The 22,941-nt window shown below is 47.1% G+C and overlaps 1 protein-coding gene across 1 annotated transcript in view; it reads left to right on the plus strand.

Annotated features, from left to right (window-relative positions):
- The window catches only part of CCDC66 (coiled-coil domain containing 66), a 356,874-nt gene that overhangs the window by 269,192 nt on the left and 64,741 nt on the right, over positions 1-22,941 (plus strand). The window contains exons 16-17 of the mRNA XM_085624655.1: positions 2,642-2,679; positions 11,553-11,833. Of these exons, the coding sequence (XP_085480781.1) occupies positions 2,642-2,679; positions 11,553-11,833 (319 nt within the window). The remainder of the gene's footprint in view (positions 1-2,641; positions 2,680-11,552; positions 11,834-22,941) is intronic.

Raw genomic sequence — 22,941 nt, forward strand, 5'->3', positions numbered from 1 at the left:
CTAAGTCGCCGTCTGGCTTACAAAAGCTCCTGAACCGATTTAGCGCATTTTGCCTTGATAGAGGTCTTACAATCAATACTCTAAAAACTAAGCTCATGGCTCTAGCACCTTCACCTAGATTTAGAAATAATCTCTTACTTAATGGAGAGCCCTTGGAGCAGGTAGAATCATATGATTATCTGGGCATCAGGGTTAATAGTCGCATGAGCTGGAAGGATCACCTGGCTAAAATGGTGTTAAATTATAAAAGAACATCTGGGGCGGTTATGAGTGAATATCGTAAATCCAAAAGCAAGCCCCTCTCACCGCTCCTAACAATTTACGAAGGCCAAGTTCTCCCGTCCGCTTTATATGGCTCAGAACTGTGGGGGTTTGAAAATACTGTAGAGCTGGACAGGGCTGAAAACAAGTTTCTGAGAGACGCAGTAGCCCTCCCAGTCTCCACTCCCCTATTTCCTCTAAGGGCTGACATGGGCAGGCGCCCCCTTAAGGATATAGTGCGCTTACGCCCATTACTTTTCTGGGTTCGTCTGCGCAGGACAAGGGAGCTCCTGGATTATGCTGCCGCCCTAGATGAATTAATCCAGCTAAACACCAATAATAGGGTTAAGTGGCTGAGCAACTTGAAGCGGCTGGTGGTGCTCCTGGGTTTGAGCGACTCATGGGCAAACCAATCACCTCCGCCTAAGATGGTGATTAAAAAGCTCTACTGGAATCTAGTTCAGCAGGAAACACTTTCTAGTAGTTCTGTGGGCTCACTTACTGAGCGCTTTTTGTCCTTTAAGTGGTCATGGCGCTTCGAACCCTTTTTGGATTACATCGAGCAGCCCCTAGATCGATCTCTTTACCTGAAGGTTAGACTCGGGATCCTCCCAGTAAATGCTTATATCTCGGGGTGGAAAAATAATGTCGGCAAAAGGAGCTCATGCCCTGGCTGTGCAGCCCCTACTGAGTCAGTGGCACATTTCTTTTTTGCTTGCCCGGCATATAGAGTTGCTAGGAGGATCTGGCTAAAACCACTATGTAAGAATATGGGTGTTAGATGCCATGCATCGGCTTTGCGGATACTTACCACCGATACCTCTTCAATTACTATGGTTTGTGGAGTTGCAAAATTTTTGGGCTCTGCTTGGCGCTCCCGCATGAGGTGTTACAAAACCCATTCTGAATCATTTATTAGTTCTGAAGCACTTGTTAGTTAAGAGTACTTGGTTAGGATGCTCATCATCCTGTCTTGTGACTGTACTTATTTTTAGTGGTCTAATGCCAACTGTGTTTTATGAACCCTTGTTTTGAAATTTTTTAATTGTATTATGTTACTAATTGCTCTTTTATGATGAATTTCATCGAATAAAGAATTTGGATATATATATATATATAATGTGTGTATGTTTTGTATTTTTATCTTTTGCCAACTTTGCCTTTCACCCTTTTTGTTTTGATGAATCGAAATTTGCCTAGCATAGTAACGGTAAGTTTCAATTCTATTAAGGACAAAAATGCTGTTTAATAAAGCGAAGAAGGAAAGCATAATCAGAGCCTCCGGTCCTGCCATAGAATCCCTATTATATTTCAATAGTAATGTTATTTACCATGCACAGAAATTGCAAAAATACTGAATGAAACCTATGTAAAAAACAAATTATTATCCTGTTGAATGCAGACCTTTGCCTGAACAAATACACACAATCCCACTCGACCTGTATCTCTTCAATGGCCGTTCAAAGTGCTTTGTCGGCTGACCAGAAGCTATTTAAGACGGCAGAAAATGGAGATTCTTTCCCGTTGTAACTAGCAGTGTGTGTGTGTGAGGAGCGGCTGGCACAGGTATGAATGCCATAAGCGAGAGGATGTGTGTTTTAACTGAATGAATGAGGGAGTGGCTTTGTGATATGGCAGTGAATATAGGCACCTCTTGTAATGCAGCGAAATGTATAAAGTTTTTATAGAAAATGTACAAAACAACTGTTTTCTTGTTTGTGAATGTGTTTTGAAATTGAAGAAATGAAAGATCATAAGGCATAAATATATATTTTTTTTAAAACCACAACACTGATTTGTAAGCGACAATGCATGGCAGTATGCATTTACTTGTGTTAATAATGGTCAGAAAATAAGAAAAAATAAAATATGTCAAGGCAGCATGCATTTATGGTCGTAAATAGTTTCCGGTTAGCCCACAGAGAACTAGTGGCATTGTGTATATTTGTTTTGGTTTTTGCTTCCCCCTTATCCCAGACCTAAAATTTCAATAGTAGGAGTACCTTTTCCGTTTGTGATGCAGACCTTTGCCTACCATAGCAGACAGACAACTACGTGAAGTTATGCGCTGTAATCTTAACAGCAGAAGGAATTTCTAATGCACTGCATTTGGGAAGGCATAAACAGCAAAATATTGCTTTTTTTACATACTTTCAACAAAATGGAAGTATATTGGTTGCATATTTAAGAGTATCTTTATGTGTGCAAGTCATTCATTTGTGAACAGAAAACTCTAAAATATGACATTGCTATTGGGACATCGTGAAAAATAAACGTGCAAGGGCAACTAGCGAATAGTAATACTGCCTGTATCTGTTTTTTATGTGGCAAGGCTGCTTTTAACCCCAAGATAGTAAATTTTCATTTTCATTTATTTCAGAATGAACATAATCCAAAAAGAGAGTACAATGCCAAAAGGTAGGTATGCATCTTTGATGCATTCTCATATACATTATGTACATGCAATAATCATTCTGATTAATGCATTTTTCTCAGTATACCATCTTCAAAGAAAAGGCCATTAAATGTGCCGCTTTCTCTCTAGTTTACATGTTTCTACAGTGGCCAACTCAGCACTCAGCAATTTTTTGACTGCCTCTCAATTTGGTGCGGCAACACTGATATTTTTAGTTTTTATTGTGACATTGGTGGTGTGTTTCCTGCCCCTATTCATGGCAGTGATTAGTCGATGATCGATGTTGTTGCAAAAGTGGGTACTGTCTGAAAGGCTGTATATGTTGAGGTTTTGAGAAAATAAACATGCTTTGTATGCGAGGGGTGTCTTCACATGCTGCTTGAACTTTTAACAACTTTAAGAGCTTTTTGTTCTAGGAAAGAACTGTTGCTTACCGTTGCTTCAATTCAGAAGTAGATGTCTCTCATGATAAAGTTTTGTGTGCTGATGATTGCATGGTGGTGGTCAGATTGAAGAACTCCTTTAGAAAGCATCCTCATATATCCACCTCTTGTAAATGGTAATGATAGAGAGGGAGTGCACATGAGTGATAGTTGCTCAGGCTAATATAACTCCATCAGGTTGATAGATGTTCAGATTATGCGCTGATGATCATGCTGCTCCTAATGCATGAGAGGCTTGAGTTGTGATTTGTCAATATAACCACATCTCTATCAACCTTTTGTTTTAAAGTAGATTATTTGTGGGTCTCATTTATCTATTTATTGACCACAGTAGTAAACTTGCACAAGAGCCACTTCTCCACAAGGACTACCAGACAAGATATATGCTTCCTAATTAGGTTTCAGTGGCTGGATACAACATTGTGTTATTTGTTTTTTCGTTTCAAGATTGCCAGAGGAAAGGTTGACTTTCTCATGTTGCTACGATGCCACTGTTTAAAACAAAACATTGTGAAAGATGAGATGTCTCCGTAGAAGTATCTCAATAAGAGAAGAAAGCCCAGAGGATCAAATGCATCCTCATTGACCAGTTGCTCCATTTTCAGCTCAAGAGTTGGTAGCATGTGAGAAGGGCTACTATAAAAGCCACACGGGAGCATGGAATGCAGAAAAAAATGCCTCCATTCAAACTAGTATCCCTGCCCGAGATTAGGGGTGTACACACCAGTGGGTGGGCCTCAAATGACTCAGACAGCTGAACTCCCAATCTAGAACACAGACTAATCTGCTTCCTGTGAGTTGCACTCCTCACAGAACTACAAGCTTGAGCCTTTCAGCACATCAAGCCTGCTTGGAGCAACATTGTCAAATATTTTACAGGAGTATTCTATAATCAAGCTGGTGTTGGGAAGTCCAAACTAGAAAATGATGTTTTATAAGTTTCTCATGATGCTTGGCTCTCTGCCATTTCACTTGCACTCTGTTGAAAGTTATATGCTGAACATTGGGTGGAATGGTGATCCATTGAGAATTTTTTTCCAGAGACATAGTAATCATTCTGTTTACTGGATAGGTTGTTAAGAAAAAAAAGTACTTTTTTTACATAAAAAAATATTTGTATATAATATGAAACATGAGTACAGAAAAGAAGGGAAAGAAAACTTTTTTGAATGCACAATAGAAACAAATATATGTACATACGTATATTCAGCACAAAATCAAAATCTAAAGCATGTACAGTCCTATTTTAAAATATGAAAACTCAGAGGTAATGAGACTCCCACCCAATTCTGGGCTTAAACTGTTCGCCTTTTTAGTATTTTTGACTCACATAAATAAATACGTTTTGAAAAGATGCCACTAAGTGTGGCCTGCGGCATGGGGAAAAAGCAAACTTTGTGCATGGGTATCTGTTAGAAATTGGGTTCTAAAACAACTGGGGTATGAGCCCTAGTCAAGCAGCAACCACAATCCTAATCGTGGTAAGAAGCAGGCAAATCCTAAATTTATACACACTCACCTTCTCTTAGCTTGGCACAGAGCAGTCAGACTTTCCTTAGAGCAATGTGTAAAGAATTTGTGCAAGACTTCAAACAGTAAAACTGTGAAAACACCACACAAAAAGATTCCACACCAGGTTAGAAAAATAGAACTTAATATAATAAATAAAACCAGACCAAAATGACCAAACTCCAATAAGTAGAACTCGAGATATGAATTTTTAAAGAAGGAAGTGTAATGTAGTGCTTAGAAGCAATAAGTACTGACTTGGGATATCCGGCCAGGTAAAAAAGTCAAAAGTTCAGGCCGAGTGCGATTGAGCATGGGCCGAATACAGAGACCCAGTGAGGCTCGCTGAACAAAACTATCTTCATCCTGGCTGCGTCGACGATGTGGGATTCAGCCGAAGCAATGCATCTGTGTCGATCCATACATTGGTGGCGATGCGCTGGTCCTAATCTGCGCAGCAACAGAAATGCGTCTCTCCAATAAGCGAAGAGCAGTGATTCGTCATTGAGGATGCTGTAGATGAAGTTGTGGAGACCTTGTGCAGTGGCGATTCCGAAGGCGATGTGTCTGAGCTGATCCATACAGTAGAGGCGGTGCTCCTGTTTGGTCCACGCAGCAGGAGTGATGCGTCAGTACTGATACCGCAACAGGGGTGATGCGCTGGTTCAACGGATGATGGGTGGGATTTGCTGAAGCAACCACCTTAGGCCCTGCACCCTGAGAATACTCATGCATGTGGTATCAATCTCAGGAGCCAGGAAGTTGGAATGGGCTAGAGTCTACGCATTTCCATTTTTGGCAGACCATCATTAAATGAAACAGTGGCAACCCTTGCCCATCTTCCCAGCACATAATTCCTTCACCTTGAACATAATAAAATTTGATTTTAAGTGGAGCGTTCAAAGCCTTTGAGAAAAACACTACCCCAAATGTTCTTCATACCCCCATGTAAAAAGCTACTGCTTGATTATTAAGTATCTAACTCCTGCCCATCTCTTTGGGTAACAAGAATATCTATTTTACTTGTTCACATACCATCATTGAATGTTAGCCCGAAAGGGAGTGGCCCAGTATCAAGCCAGAGATGCCGGAATCCTTTCTCTGCAGCTTTATCAGGCAGAAAATATTGCTTTGTCTAATGCCATCTGGTGAAGTGCCAAAACTAGAAGATTGCTGTGGGGCATGGACCATTCAATCAATCAATCAATCAATCAATCAGAACATTTGTAAAGCGCACTACTCACCCGTGGGGGGGGGGGTGCTGCTACTGCTCGAATAGCCAGGTCTTGAGTAGCCTCCTGAAGGTTAGTAGGTCCTGGGTCTGCCGTAGGGGGATGGGGAGGGTGTTCCAGGTCTTGGCGGCGAGGTGGGAGAATGATCTGCCGCCGGTGGTCGCTGTTCGGATGCGGGGGACGGTGGCGAGGGCGAGGTCGGCGGAGCGCAGCTGGCGGTTCAGGGTGTAGAAGGTGAGTCGTCTGTTGAGGTATGCTGGTCCGGTGTTGTGGAGTGACTTGTGTGCGTGGTTGAGGAGTTTGAAGGTGATCCTCTTGTTGACTGGAAGCCAGTGCAGGTCTCTCAGGTGCTGTGTGATGTGGCTGTGGTGAGGGATGTTGAGGATCAGGCGTGCAGAGGCATTCTGTATGCATTGTAGTCGTTTCAGGAGTTTGGCCGAGGCTCCTGCGTTGAGGGTGTTTCCGTAGTTCAGCCTGCTGCTGACGCGGGCCTGGATGACCGTTCTTCTTGTTTCGGTGGGGATCCACCTGTAGATCTTGCGGAGCATGCAGAGGGTGTTGAAGCAGGAGGGCGAGACAGCGTTGACTTGCTTGACCATGGAGAGTGTTGAGTCGAGGATAAACCCCAGGTTGCGTGCGTGGTCGGTGGGTGTCGGTGCTGCTCCCAGTACGGTCGGCCACCGGGAGTCATCTCAGGCTGAGGGGGGTGGAGACGAGTTTGTGGACCTCCGTCTTGTCCGAGTTCAGCTTCAGACGGCTGTTTTTCATCCACTCGGCGATGGCTTTCATTCCTTCGTGGAGGTTGGTTTTGGCGTTGAGGCAGTCCTTGATGAGGGAGACGATCAGCTAGGTGTCGTTGTTGTAAGAGATGATGTTGAGGTCGTGCAGTCGGGCGATGTGGGCGAGCGGTGCCATGTAGACATTGAACAATGTCGGGCTGAGGGATGATCCTTGGGCTACGCCTCAGATGATCTCGGTGGCTTCGGAACAGAAAGGGGGGAGGTGGACGCTCTGGGTTCTGCCGAAGAGGAAGGAGGTGGTCCACTCCAGAGCCATGTCTCGGATCCCTGCGTTGTGGAGGCGTGTGCGTAGGGTGTGGTGGCAGACGGTGTCGAAGGCGGCTGATAAGTCCAGGAGGATGAGGGCCGTGGTTTCGTCGTTGTCCAGCAGGGCCCTGATGTCATTGGTGGCAGCGATGAGGGCAGTTTCGGTACTGTGGCTGCTGCGGAACCCGGATTGGGACGGGTCCAAGATGTTGTTCTCCTCGAGGTAGCGGGTCAGCTGTCTGACTGTCTTCTCGATTACCTTTGCCGGGAACGGGATCAGGGAGATGGGCCGGAAATTCTTGAGGTCCCTCGGATCTGCCTTGGGTTTCTTGAGTAAGGCGTTGATCTGTGTGCTTCCAGCTCTCCGGGAAGGTCGCGGTCTCGAAGGAGATGTTGATGGCCTTGCGGAGGTGGAGTGCGATGGTGGCACTAGCTTTGTTGAAGATGTGGAATGGGTATGGGTCTGACGGAGAGCCAGAGTGGATGGTGTTCATGATTTTGATGGTGTCGTCGTTTATGTTGGTCCAAGTGAGTAGGGGATTGATGTGGGTGGTGGCCGTGGGGTCTGTGGTGTCAGTGGTTGTCGGGACGGTCAGGTTGTTGAAGCTGTTGTGGATGTCTACGATCTTGCAATGGAAGAAGGTGGTAAGGGAGTCGCACAGGGCTTGCGATGGTGGGATGTCGTTGGTGTTTGAGCTGGGGTTGGAGAGCTCCTTCACGATGTTGAAGAGCTCTTTGCTGTTGTGCGCATTGTTGTTGAGGCGGTCCTTGAAGGAGGCCCTTTTGGCGGATCTGATGAGGTGATGGTGACTGCGGATGGCGTTCTTGTGGGCTGCGTAGCTGTCCGGTGTCTGTTCGCGGTGCCATTTCTTCTCTAGTTTTCGGCAGGTTTGCTTGGAGGCCTGGAGGTCTGCGGTGAACCAGCTGGCTTTCTTGTTAGTGCATCCGTTGGAGGGTTTCTTGATCGGGGCGAGAGTGTTGGCGCAGTCGTCGATCCAACGCCTGAGTTTGCGGGCGATGGGGTCGTTGGGGTCGGCGGGTGGTGTGGTGTTTAGCTGGTCTTCTGTGATTTTGCTCCAGCTGCGGCGGGGGATCTGTTGGGTGCGGTGGTGCTTGGTGGGTTTCCGGAAGGTGAAGTGGATGCAGTGATGGTCGGTCCAGTGTAGTTCAGTGGTGTGGCTGAAGGTGATGTGGGAGCTTGCGGTGAAGATGGGGGTCAAGCTTGTGGCCGGCGGAGTGGGTGAGCGTTGTGACGAGCTGTCTGAGTCCGAGGTTGTCAATCAGTGTGGTGGAGTTTGTGTCGTTGTTGTTCTCAAGGTGGAAGTTCAGGTCTCCGAGGAGGATGTAGTCTGTGGAGGCAAGGGTGTACGTGCTGACTAAGTCGGCGATGGAGTCGCTGAACTGAGGCCGGGGTCCCGGGGATCTGTAGACGAGAGTTCCTCTGAGGGTGGTGTTGGGATCAGTGTGGATCAGGTGTTTGGTGGTGCGGAGGGTGTCGTCTGTGCTGGTCGAGATCCTGAGGTTGTTCTTGTGGATGATGGCGATTCCACCTCCTACTCTGTTGGTGCGGTCCCTACGGGTGAACTTGTAGCCGTCCGGGATGGCTATGGCGATGTCGGGTGCCGAGCAGGCGTTCATCCAGGTCTCTGTCAGGAAGGCGTCGTCCGGGGAGGATGTGTCAAGCAGGTCCCAGAGTTCGGCGTATTTGCATGCAGAGCGGGTGTTCAGCAGTATGCATCTGAGGTGGTTGCGTCCTTTCACAGTGGGGGGTTTGGTGGCTCGGAGGCTGGTGAAGCTGCCGCTCCGGCAGGAGAAGGGTCCTTTGGTGTGCTTCGGAGCGGCCGGAAGCAGGTGTGCGGTTGACCGGTGTTGAGTGCGTGGAGGGTGCTGGCGGCGTAGTGGCAGCTGTTGATGTGGCGATCGCGGGGACCAGGGGGTCTGGCGCTGGGCGCAGACGGGCTTGCCTTAGGCGCGCCTTTGGCGCGCCAGCAGCACGGCCGCCATAAGAAGGGGAGGTGGGAGGGAGGAGCAGCTGGGAGGTGGGAGCGGGACGAACGGGCGGTGGGGCGGGGCCGTTGGGGACGCAACGGCGGGAATAGCGAGAGGGTAGAGCGGGTGGAGGATACAGAAGGTAAAAAGGGCACAATAACAGTACAAATAGTACAAAAAAGGAATAAAGGAGAAATACAATCGATTACAATGCAAGGGCATAATGCACAATCACAGCGAGGCAGACAGGGTAAAAAGGGGCAGAGCGAGCGCAAAGAGCTTACGGCCTACCACTGGCCACCATGGATGAGGCGCAGGTTGTAGCCTGCGGGTGGAGGAGGGCCTCGAACTTCCAGCAAGCGGCAGCCGTGGGCTCAGGGACACGGACAGACAGGTGGTGCTGTGCGGCGTGGGGAGCGACCTGCCTGGAAGCAGGGTCAAGGGTCACTCTGAGATAGTCGTACAGAGAGCTCCTTTTTTTACCAATGTATTTGAGGGTAAGCTCAGGTCTACTTATTTAACGGGAGGCAGTACCTTGAGGAAGCTGCTGCAGTGCCTTGTTCCAATTGTTCTTTGCAAGATAAAATATTTAGCAAGAGTATTTCAGATCTCTTCTCTTTGTGCTGTGGGGGAAATGACCTGATGAACTTAAGGCTAAGGCACTTTTAGCTCATCCGAGTCAGTGATGCCAAGAGTTATCACAGTTCTGAAAATAAACAAGAAAGAGAAAAAGAAGAGAAAGGGATAAACAGCCGGAAGCCTATCTTCAGGACTCCGAAAATGTCTTTTTGCAGAAGCCAGAAAAGCTCATACAGGGGTCCCGTAAAACAGTAAGGGACCAGTATAACAGTTTTGTCACTGATGCATTAAGAAGAGTATATAGTAGTGCATGGAAAATATACAAACACTGGGACAAACCAGCAAAGAGAGTCCTCCGACTAAGCGAAAGGGGACAGTGAATGCAGTTGGTAGAGTACTAAAAAGAATGTTGTATGGGATCACGATTAGGATCCCACAGAGAAGCTTTTACCAAAGGTTTCAGAAAGGCTCATAAAGTGAGCCCTAGAAGTGTTATGAGAGGAATGGAGTATGGGGTTTTACTCCATATGTTTTTTTATTCCAAAAGGAGAGCAAGTGAAAATGGGGCCCATGATATACCTATGGCCTCTCGACAAGTACATGAATTAAATAAAGTCCAGGCGGTTTCTCTAGTGCAAATGTTGGTAATATTAAACGAAGATGACCGGCTGAAGTCCATGGGAATGCAGGATGCAGTGGCAGAAAAGCTGTGATTGCAGGAAGCGCCCGTTAATGTGTCTGGGTGCCTGCCACTTGCAATTTGTCTCCACGAAGTATTTTTATTTGCACTGCAGTGGACTCCAGCTTAAGTGCACCAGCTAGGGCTTTCTCTGATCATTTCAGAATCCTGGTACTAGATAGAACTAATTCATCATTTCAATTTCTGAGGCTAATCTGCACAATGGAGGCTTGTATTTTGCTGATACTTCTGACAAAGTTGGGGTTGAGCTTGTTTGAGTAGTTATTGGGGACTCCGTTGCTGCAACATTCAGAGTCAGCCTTCACTTCTCAAATGGTAAAGGAGAATGTTTGTAAAGAGGTCCCCTAAAACTACAATCTGTCTTTCCCAGCTTTTCAGGTTAATCTGGTGGAACCTATCCCGGAATTTTCTAGACCGCAAAGGATACTTGTTATTCAATATTGGCCTGAAAATTCTGTGCACATTTGACAATAGCCATCAGTTTGAAAAGCATCAGACCTCTCTATGTTGAGGCAGCTGATATTCTACAGCTGGTGTTATCGGGAACATCTTAATTTTGTATGGCTTATTTGATATCCCAGGGTGTTTCAGTGTTTTTATATGTTTGATATGCTGTTCTCAAACTCTGGTTTAAAACAGTGCTAAGTGGGACCTCGATTTATTGGCATTGTTAATGGCTTCACTTTCTTAGCCTTTATGTATTTATAGTTTCAAGCCTGTTGCCCTTAAAACTGTTCTTGGTGGGAATAGTTTCTGCTTTGTTGCTCAATGAGCTGCTCTTGTCTGTATTTTCCTCATAGACAAGTTTTTTTTCTAAAGACCTAGTTGAAAGTAAAGTTGTCTGAATTCTATCTTAGCCAGGCAGTTCGATTGCCAGCTTTCTTTCACAGTGTACAGTATCGGGTAAGGAATCTTCAAGGGCAGTATAAGCCATTAAAAGCGAAAGGTTAATACCTTTGGTGGTGTTGGTCCTGATGGGTATGGTGTTTCCTCCACAAAGCCTTTATTGCTGTGCCCCTATCTTCTCTGTCCTCAAATCTCAGTCTTCAGGTAGCTTATGGGTCATTTGTGTACTGTATTACATTACACAAAGCTTTGTGACACCTAAACCGGAAGTGTCCAAAACTGGTGTGCTGTGACATGAAAAGAAACATTTCTGTGATCCCACCCTTTGTTTTGGATATTCAGAGATGCAGATTCTGCAGAATCCTCTCTCTGTGTAAACCAATATTATAAAACAAATCTATTTTTTTCTATTATTTATAGTTTTTGGGAAAAGTATGGATCTCCATGTTTGACACTCTAATTTATATACCAGCCGTTTCTGCTCAATTTAGCCCTGCATAAATTTACAGTGAAATTGTTAATTTTACACAGACCTGAATCGCCACCAGTTCCTGCAGTCAAAAACAAACTGTACCACCACCAACAAAGGCATTTACATGAATCAAATACTTCAGTGCTCAAGGACCGTGGTGGAAAAGGAAGGGATTGGAAGCACAATGAATTGTCTCCAGCAAACAGTGAATCTGAATGTGAAAGGCCACCCTCATCTCACTTTATACCCTATGTACGAACAAAAGAAGTATACTACCTTGATCCAGAAGCACCAATGTCAAGACCTTCAACACACGATCCACAATACCGACGACTAAATGGTATGTTAACATTTTGACCTAATTTTAAGGTGGAATCTGTTGTAGAATTTACAGGTCCTATTTTAGTTTAATAATGTGATTTTTAGTCCCGCAACAGAGCCGAGAAGTGACCTCAATCACCATTTAGTCTAGTGTACATCTTGTTTTCTTTGTAGTAAATCTTCTGCATTCTAATAAAATCTTTAGTAAACTCACCGCATGTGGTTGAGGATTCCGTACACTATTTAAACAATAGTAGATTTGTGTTCATAATTTTCCCAAGTGATCCCGCATGGAGTTCCAAAGGGTTGAGTGCGCTGTGCAGTAATTTCTCTGTAAACAAATTATTTTGAAATCAATTCAGTCACTGAGGATTAAATACAATTGGCACTGGCTTTGTGTTAAATATTTAGTGTTTTTTACATTCCTGTCACATATGCACACTCTGCTCTTATTTCATACCTTTATTTCTGCACCATTGTGCATCTTTTCATAGCTTCACCACCCCTGGCTGTTATATGCTTGACGACTGTGAGAAAATGGGGTGTTTTATATGGTGTGGTTGTGCGACCTCACCATTTAATACACTTACCAACCCCTCTAGGTCCAGTAGGTTTAGTCTGTAACATCCGCAGCTTAACTCTGGGTAGTTTCGGCACTGCACATCAAAGTTTACACACAGGAACAAGTGTTAAGCATTTAAACAGCACCAAAACAATTGAAGTAATGGACACAATGCTCATGAACTCTGACATCAATTTATAAAAATAGACTGTATGTTATAAGAATTTAGATTCTAGAAAAAAAAAAATCCACTGAAGGGTTCCGAAGATATAGATTCAACAAGCAATAATAAAAGCAGTTTCACAGAACCATAAACAAGCCTTGGCAAAGTCAAAGAATTGGACACTTAAAACCTTTTTCAAGGAAAAAGTAGGTAAGTGTCAATGCATTCTGTTAGAAGTTCTTGGGGTGACCAACTCCAGCTGGGAGCTAGTCAGCTGTACCAGCAAGGTCCTCAAGAATAGTTACCTTGACAGAAGAAGCAGTCCTCCAGCAGTTCCAGGCACGTTATCCACATTACAGTGGTTCCCCGATGGAGCAGTCCTGATGCACTGGATGATGGATGTTGAAGATGCTCTAAGGATGCTGTAGATACTTTGTGGTTGACTGGGGTCTTCCAGCAGGGAGTCCTCGGTTTTAGAACATGGTTAGGAGGTCCTGGTTGCATAGTCTAAGTCCTCTCCAGTTTGGCCGAAGTCCAGTCACCACTGGACTATCAGTTGCCCTATGTTGCGGCCAAACGGTCTCCGGAGCTCTGCAACAGCACTTCCGGGTGTCAGCAAACTGTTTAGCAACTCTGTGCTTCGGGTCTTGGTCCTCAGTGCTGCGCAGTGGCAACTACTTGAAGACATTGGGCTACTGTAGGAAGCTGGCCCTGTATATTCTATACCAAATCGAGGTATAGTGAGCAGAGTCCAGTGGAACCACAAAGGTAGGCAGAGGTATAGTTAGATAGCACCTCACTCTTTATTTGTGGTAGTGTGGTCGAGCAGTAAGGCAGTATCAGAGGACAGTGTTAAGCATATGTTGTACACACTCAGTCAGCAAATGAATTCACACACTCTAAGACTGAACTTCAAACCAATTGTTTTTGTATGAAAATATTCTTTTAGATATTTTATTTTCTAGAACCAAGCAAGCCTGGCACAGGTAAGCAATAAGTACTTTACAGTAGTAATGCACTTTGTAAACAGTTTGAATTGTAATTGTATTTGCACTTTGTTTTGACTTACAGGATGGTTGGTGAGAAATGCAATTTCTTTTTTTTTTTTTTATATATATATATATATGTTTTATATATATGTTATATATATATATATAAGTTTTATATAGCGCGAACTTGACCCGAAGATATCGGGTATCAGAGCGCTTTACATAGAACCAGTTGCCTTACATGAGGACACATTCATTTTTGTTAGGCACGGGGAGATTAAGTGATTTGCCCAGAATCACAGGATGTTCAGCGTCATTGCCGAGACTCGAACCCAGTTCCCCAGATTTGAGGTTGACCGCCCTAGCTGTTAGGCCAACTCCTCTCCCCAATACTTTGTAAATGCAATACATAGACTTGAATGGGCTTTTCAGTAAAATACCAGGTAAGTTACTATTTAGATAACTTTTCTCACTCAGAGTAGAATATTTGGATACTACTTTGGGACATTTCCTGTAAACAGGTAAGTAAAATCGTTTTGGTAAATAGTACAATTTTAAAGAATTTCTTTAGGTTTTCAAACTCCACACTTTGAAACTTTTCCAAGAAAAAAACAGTCAATGTTTTTATTTTTTTATTTTTTTTTATATAAAAAAAAAATAAAAATAAATAAAAACAGTCAATGTTATCTTACGGAGGAAAATAGTGTTATCGGGTTTTGGGTAAGTATACTGTAGTGGGAATTGAGGTTCTGGGGGGTAGACTCGGGGGTTCCCCAGGGTCAAGGATGCACTCCTGTTACACCATCAGCTGCACTAGGGTGGCCGGTGCAGACTGCTGAGGCCCAATGTTATCCAATGGGGGATAGGGGGCTTCCGGCTGGTGACTGCTTACGAGCAGGCCACAAGGTTGTGGGAGCCAAGCTCCTGGTGTTAGGCACAGGGCAAAAGGGGATCCTGTTTAGCACAAAAAGTGCACGCGCTGGGGCAGCTGGGTGCTGTTATGGCGTCGGGTGCCCTGTTGTTTTCAATGGGGATTTTCGATATTGGTTTTCAGCTGCAGGCTCGGACCAGTAAGATTTCTGGAAGGAACCAACAGCTGGGCAGGTAAGTTGGAGGGCTCAGGGACGTAGGTGCACCTCGGGTTCTCTTCTTCAGGGCGCAGGGCTGCTGAATGCAGAGGTGTCTCTTGTGGTCAGATTTCACCTAACTTGGCCACTCGCGGTAGGGGGATGTCTCTGTGCAGAGGCTTCAGGCGACGTTGGGGAGTCCTAGAGGGGTCAACCAACAGTGGACTCGGACTCTGGAGCAGTGGGGAACCTCGCTGGGACCGGTGGGCCACACAAACTCTGCCGTAGGCAAAGGGTGCAGTGGTGGTTCCATGCATGGGGTTTCTTTTTCCTCAGCAGGCTCGGAGTCTTACTTTGGTGTTTCTTCTGAACAGAGCTGCTGTTCACAGGAGATGCGGTCTTTGTTGAAGGCAGTCAGTCCTCCCAGGGGTTCGGAAGGTCGCTGGCTGCAGGACAAGACGATTTTTGGCGCAGGATCTCTGGAAACTGCAGATGGGCCGGTAGGGCTGGGGCCAAGTCAGTTGTTCTCTGCAGTCTCCTATGCTGGGCGTCTTCTTTCGTCCTTTTGCTTCTTAGGTTGCGGTAATCACCTTTCTTGGTTCAGGGCTGCCCCCTAAATACTGTATATTGGGGGCGTTTTAGGGGTCTCGAGGTCAGTAGTCAATGAGCTACTGACCTTAGGGTGACTACACCCTTGGTGTGTTTACCCCACGTGGGGGAGTGAGCACAATCCCTAATCCTGATTGGGGAGTGCCTGCCATCTGCAAGATGGCGGGCACTGAAGAGTGGGCTTCACCTCTCCTCTCCCACCTGAGGTGTGGAGTTGGCAGAGTTGGGCACACCTGGGATGGCTAGTTTTTCCCGCCTGTCTTCCCTCTGAACAGGAGGGGAGACAGGAAGGGGGCTTGCTCCTGGTATGCAGGAGAGGCTGGGGGTCGCATTACAAAGGCTGCCAGGCCTTTGAAGCTCCCCTGCCACAGATGGCTCTTCCTGGCCTGGTGGAGGTGTGAACACCTCCGCCCAGGAAAGGCTTTGTTTCTGGGTTCAAGGAGTGAAGGCTCCCACCCTAGGGGTCCAGAAACATGTCTCATGGTGGCAGGCTGGTGTGTACCAGTCAGGGAACCCACCAGAGGCTGGTTGTTTTTCAGGGGGCATCTCTAAGATGCCCTCTGTGTGCATTTTTCATTAAATCCCACACTGGAATCAGTGTGGGGGGTAATGTGCTGAGAAGTTAGATACCAAACTTCTCAGTTTTCAGTGTAGCCATTATGATGCTGTGGAGTTCGCACTGAAAAGCTCCCAGCACCATATACTCTTAATGGCAGCACTGTACTTACAATGTCTAAGAATGGACTTAGACACTGTAGGGGTAAAGGGATCATGCACCTGTACCCTCACCAATGGCATAGGGCACCCAGCTAGAGGGGTGACTTATCTATGCCAGGGCAGTGGGTTGTTGGCATGGAACACAGGGATGTGTGCCATGCCTACTCTTCACTTTGTTCTGGTCCAAAACACGCAGCTTGCAAAGACAGTGTATATGTGTAAAGGTACAGGGCCTCTAAGGGTGGCACAATAAGTACTGCAGCCCTTAGAGGTCTTCCCTGGTCACAGTGCCCTGGGTACATGTGGTTCCATTTACCAGGCGCTGAACTGTAGCCAGAGATGCAAATTGGGTTTGTTTTGGGTAAAGAACACAGGCCCTGGGGACCTGATTGGCAGGGACCCAGGGCACATCAAGTGAAAGTGCATCAGTAGTCTGGCAAAACATGTGTGGGGGGTTACTACAACAGAATACCACTTTCCTACAGCTACCAACTTGCCCCAGCAGGCTTCTTCAACTGTTGTTCCCCTGTGCTGCGAACAGGATGCCACTCAGCTGGCACTTGGAGTTCTCTTGGGCTCTGGAGACCACTTCTCCTTGAGTAGGAGATGGCAGGCTCAGTCCTTCTCTTCGCTAGCCACCAGGTGCAGTAGGTGGAGTCTTTGTCGGTGCCTCTCTTTACTGATCCCTCAGTGTAGCAGGGCAATTCTCCCTCAGTCCTTCTAAGCCGGTCAGGATCTGAGGTCTGGGTGTCCCCTTTATGCTCGGAAAGTGCCCTCAGGGCAGGATGTGGTTGGTAGCCAATGGGCTACCAGGTTCCCGCCCACCTGGTGACCACTTCTTGTAGAGTATGGCATCTAGCTATCCCAGGATGTACAATTCCGCCCACTCCCAAGAACGCAAAAGCCCTCTATTGGTGTTCAGAACTCCCTAACCAACCTTCAGGGCGTGGCTACCTCAGGCCTACACGCACCAGGGGAAGGCGGATTGGCAGTTGGTGTCTCCACTCTGCTTCCTGTGCCAGGTTGCCTACCTCAAAAATGGGGCAGCCCTCCCCCTGATGTTACACATCTGCCCTTCAAAGGCGGCCTCATCTTTGATTCTTGCCTTTGTATGTATGTATCCAGTATTTATAAAACACAAACTGGAGGCAGTTGAGATTAAGTGAGCTATTACCCCAAGTCTCATGGTGCTGAGCTGAGCTGCCACCGGAGATCAAACCGTGAGCCCGGCGCTCTGGAGTCAGCTGCTCTGGCCACTGCACCACACCTCTCCCTTTTGGGGCTAACATCCAAGTGTCTTTCTGCATGAGGGAGGCGACACCTCCCTGGCCTGCAATCCCTCATTGTTCTCTTTCCTGAGAGTCATTGGCACGTCTCTCCACAAAGGGCAGAAAGCGGTTTCGTGGAGCAGGATCCATGGGTGCCCAGGAAGGCACAGGAATTTTATGGCAACAAAGTAGCAGCTTTAATTTCGACTTGAGATGCAAGTCTGACTTAATGTAAGGAGTTGTTGGATACCTTGGAGTGCCAACTTTGGTTGCACTGTTCAAGAATTAGCACAGCTTAGGGGTCAACTTGTAACCCTGCACTCGCCAATTAGACGACCATGTCTTTCCACAGTAAAAACTGCAGTTTTGTGTGTTTTACTGTCATGACATGCAAAGTACATGTCCTGTCTGTGTCAGTTAGAGCTCGGAATGCCTGCCAGAGGGATGACTTGCACACATGTACAGAGGAAGTGGTGGCGTTGCTATTGCTTTGAATGGCAAAGTCTGACAAGCAGTACACAACTGCTGTACCAGTCTGCACTGGCAGACTGGGGGACTTGTTTTACTTTGGGAACATCCAGTGTGGCACCATCACTGATACAAGCCCTGGAGTACCCCTGTAACGTACAAGCCCTGTGTATCAGGGTATCATTGACTAGGGACCAGGGATCTACTGGTATGTTTTTAGCTACTTCCAATTAGGTACAACCAATTTGACACACACTTTAGGGTCAGAGCACTGGCATGGAGGTCTGGTTAGCAGGCTTCATTGCATTCTGAGTCGTAAAACCAGCAGCATCAGTCGAAAAAGAAGGGGGTGACCATGCAAAAATAGGCATTTCCTTTCATGACCTCCTCCCAGGTGAAAGGTGATGAGCAACTAACTTTCATTCTGTTGATTCACATCATCTAGGTGGAAGAGCGTGGAAAGTCCGTCTGCATTGGCATGGTCCGCCCAGGAATGTGTTCCACTGAGAACTATGGTGAAATGTAATAACTTAACAAGTTGGGGTTCTCACCTCCTATCTGCATTATCCATTTGAGGGGGTCTGTAATCAGTTTGAACTTCGAAGTAAATCCCAAACAGGTAGTGTCTTAGCTTCTTCGGGGTCCAAACCACAGCAAAGGCTTCCCTCTCAATGACACACCAACGCTGCTCCCTAGGAAGGAGTCGCCTGCTGATGAAGGCAACTTGGGGATTCTGGCTCAAGTCATTCACCTGTGACAACACTGCACCTGTCCCATCTTCAAAGGCATCTGTCTGGGCAATAAACTCTCAGGGACCTCTAAGACAGGTGTTATGCACAGTGCTTCCTTGAGAGTGTCAAAAGCCTTCTGACACTGCTCAGTCCAGATAACGTTTTTGAGCTGCTTCTAGGAGGTCAAGTCAGTTAATGGTGCCACTATGGTACCATAACCGTTCACAAATCTGCTATAGTACAGGCCTAAGAAGGCTCTTGCCTGTTTCTTAGCAGGCTCCCAGGCCAGGATCTTGGGCTTGAGAAGTTCTACTTGGCCTCCCCTGACTTGGTGGTCCAGGTCCTGACTGACACTTACTTGCATTTATAGTCAGGCCTGCCTGCTGCAATGCCTGAAGCACTTCCTTGAGGTGGACCAGGTAATTTTCCCAGGTGGTGCTAAATACGATGCGATCTGTTATGTTATGTTATGTTATTTATTCTTTTGTATAGCGCAACGGCTACTCAAAAAGAGTGTCCCGGCGCTTTTTAGGTAAGGGAAACAGATTCCAGAATAACACAACACAACTAAAAACAGGTTAAAAGATAAACAAAAAGAAAACAAACAACTGGGAGACCTATTGAGAAAACAGCCAGGTTTTGAGACCTCTTCTAAAATCAAGGAGAGTAAACGCCCCCCTCAAAGGGAGCGGTAGTGCGTTCCACATCTGTGGGGCCAACAGACTGAAAGAGCGGCCCCCCAAGCGAGCCCTCTTCACACGCGGAACAGCCGCCAAAAGTAGAGATTCTGACCGCAACGAGCGAGTCGGATGGTAGAAGGTCAGTCTCTTTTGAAGATGTTTAGCTCCCACCGCATGGAGCGCCTTGTAGGCCAGGGTCAAAGCCTTAAAGGCGATCCGTTTGCGGATGGGTAGCCAGTGCAACGCCACCAACAACCCAGAGGCGCTGGCCCGTCTACTTTGGCCAAAAATGGCCCTGGCCGCCGCGTTCTGTACAACTTGAAGCCTTTGTAGCAGATACTCTGGCAGGCCCAGGTAAAGAATGTTGGCATAATCCAACCTGGAGCCTATCAGAGCCTGCACCGTCAGCCTCCTGTGCTCCTCGGATAAGAGAGGCAGGAACCTCCGCAGCATTTTTAACAGGCCGAAGCAAGTGCCGGTTACCCCCAAGATCTGGGCTTTCATCGTCAGCCCCTTGTCCATCTTAACCCCCAAGTTTTTAGCCATGGGAGAAGAGCCGGACGGAGGGAACATGTCGATGGGCCACCAGGCCTGCCAGCTAGGCTCCGTCTCGCACCCAAAGAAGAGTACCTCCGATTTGTCGGAATTGCACTTGAGGCTGTTCCGTTGAAACCATGCGAACACAGCCCCAAGGCAATTCTGGATACTCTCCCCGTCAAAGTCGGCCCCTCTCTCGCAAGAGAAGAGGAGCTGGGTGTCGTCGGCATACGACACGATCCGGGCACCAAATGACTCCGCCACCGCCGCCAAAGGGGTCATAAAGATGTTAAAAAGGGTCGGGCTCAATATAGAGCCCTGAGGGACCCCGACTCCCAGAGGCGGCATTACGGCGGTGTCAGATGATGTCCAGATCGTTTGCCGGCGGCCGGCCAAAAAGGAAGAAAACCATTTGAGCACCGTCCCCCGCAGACCAATCTCAAAGAGTCTTGCGAGCAGGCCCTCATGGGGGACGGTGTCAAAAGCCGCCGACAAGTCCAACAACACCAGCATGACTTTGCCCCCGGAATCCAACACCCCTTTAATGGTTTCAGAAACCTCAAGGAGCGCGGTCTCGGTGCTGCGATGAGAACGGAAGCCCGACTGGGAGTCATGTAATAACTCATGAGACTCCAGAAAATTGGAGAGCACCGACTGAACGTGCTTCTCCAAAATTTTTACAAGGGCCGGCAGCAACGAGATTGGCCTATAATTGGCTGGGGCTTTCGGGTCAAGTCCCGGCTTTTTAAGCAACGGGATGACCATTGCCTGCTTCCATACTGGCGGCACCTCTCCCAGACTCAACGACAGGTTGAGAAGAGGGTGCGCCAGCGGATTAACCATCTCCGCCAGTTTACCCAGGAGCTTAGCAGGGCAGGGGTCAAGCGGAGACCCAGATTTTAAGTTGCCCATAAGCGCTAAAGAAGCTGAGGCTGGCAGAGAAGGAAACTCAGCCAATAAGGCACCCTGCGCAACTGAAGGAGGCGAGCCCGCCTCGGGTAGCGGCAATATAACCAGTTCACTCGATCATCAAGATAAACTGCACTGAAACTCTCCAACCTGACAGACACACTTAACTAACCTCTGGAAGGTGGCATGGGTATTCTTCAACCAAAGGGCATCACTTTGAATTGAAAGTAGCCTTCAGGTGTGGAGACTGCAGACCTCTCCTTGGCGTCTGGAGTGAGGGTAGTCTGCCAATCACCTAATGTCCGGTCAAAGGTGCTCCGATACTTAGGCGCCCTAACTTATCAATGAGCTAATCAGCTCTTGGAACTGGGTGGGCATATGTCTTAGTGACTTTGTTGAGGCCCCTGTAGTCCACACAGAAACTCATTGCAGGTTTTTTCCATTTGGGGTTGGATGTGGGCACCAGTATCAGTGGGCTAGGCCATGGACAACTGGTGTGCTCAATCACCCCCAGCTTCAACATCTTGGCAACCTCAGCCTTGTCCTAAGACTATTTTTACATTTACTCTTGACAGGCAAGCTGTCACTGGTATCCACATCATGGTTACACTATGTTGTCAGACCAGGGATCAGTGAAACAGTCCAGCAAACTGCTTCAGTAAGTGATAGCAAACCCTGTGTTGCTGGTCTGTCGGTGTGGGGGAGAGAACTACTCCCTCCACAGTTCCATCTTGTTCATTAGTAGATAGGAGGTCTTGGGAGAGAGTAACTCACTTCCTCGCCCCCATCTTTTGCCATTAACATGGTGATGACTGCTTTTTCTTGGTACTGCTTGAGCTATTTACATGGATCACCCTGTGAGAGTTCCTCGGAATACCCAAGTCCACTAAGTAGGTTACTTCTCCCTTCTTTAAGATGGGATTAGTGCCGTGTCCACTTGCCATGTAAGACCCTGGCACGAAGACACACACTAATTGTTCTGTTTGGTATTCCACCATGGTCGACTTTTGGTCATACCAGTGCTTGACCAGCTCCTGGCTGGTCGCCAGATTGTTGTTTGCCGTCTTTATGTACTCAGCCATTCTGGAGTGAAGGCAAAGCATATAGTCCACTGTGTCCTGCTTAGGTTCTTTCAGGAGGTCTCTTTTCTGAACCAAGTTGAGTGGACCTCTCACAGGACAGCTCTAAGGGACTGAAGCCAACTCCTCTTTGAGGGACCACCCTGTATGCAGACAATAGGCATGGGAGGAAAATGTCCCATGTCCTTCTGAGGTTTTTAGGCAAACCCATGATCATGCATTTTGTGGTTTGTGGAATCTCTCAACTAAACCATTGCCTTGGGGATGATATGGGGTGGTGAACTTGTAAGTCACACCACATTCTTCCCACATTGCTGTCAGATAGGCAGATATGAAATTCATGCACATATCTGAAATAACCTCCTTAGGGATCCCAACTCTGGTGAAGATTCAAAGGGGGCTCTAGTCACTGCAGGGACCATGACTGTTCTAAGTGGGGTGGCATCAGGGTACCTAGTGGTATGGGCCTCTACCACTAGGGTAAACCTGTTACCTGAAGCTGTGAGTGGGTCTAAGGGACCAACAGTATCTATTCCGACCCTCTTGAAGGGTGTCCTCACCACTTGTTGTGGTAGAAGGTAAGCCTTTAGCTTGCCTTCTGCCTTGCCACTGGCTTGGCAGGTCACACAGGAGTGTCAAGACTCCTTGACCTTCTCAGACATCTTGGACCAGCTTTCCTCATGTGTAGGGCTGCCATAGGTGCCCATACAAAGGAATATTGTGTGCCAAGAGAAACTTCCTGTACTGTTGAGCAATCATTAGTCTGCTGAATGCCCCTGGCTTGGGTTCATTTGAGTCACTGTACTTGAGCCACTTGTCTCAGTATACCTTATGAGTACCATGGTATCTCCTTGTACCTGTTTAACTGCTAACTGATGCAGGTCTTCTAGAGTGGAACAGTTCCTTTGTCCATTGCTAAGGGCCTCGCTGGAAGGACCCCTGCCCCTTAGAGCTCTTCAGGATCTGGCAAGTTTCCGCTCTTCTTCAGGCACCAGGCCTTTCCCCTGAGGGTTGGGTTCCTTCTGGGCCTGTAGACATTTTGAGGTTCAGCTGCCAGCCTTTGTGACCTTCCTCTTTGCTTGATCTAGTCCGTAGTTTCAGGCTCCGGGATCCTTTAACTCTCTTATTGGGCCTTATGTGCTCTATTGGGGACACTAACCCATTTATGGAGGCCCATTATAGATGCATGGGTCCTCCTCTCGACTTCTGCTCAAGCAGAAGTCTTCAAGTCATTGCCCAGTAAACACTCCACTGTAATGGCGGGGGAACAGCTACCTTCTTTGGGCCAGTAACTCCTCCCATAGACATTGGTTGTGACTTTGTGACATTGCCAGCGTTGACGGCCTAG

The sequence above is a fragment of the Triturus cristatus genome, chromosome 9, assembly GCF_964204655.1.
Source record: "Triturus cristatus chromosome 9, aTriCri1.1, whole genome shotgun sequence".
NCBI classification, from domain to species: Eukaryota; Metazoa; Chordata; class Amphibia; order Caudata; family Salamandridae; genus Triturus; species Triturus cristatus.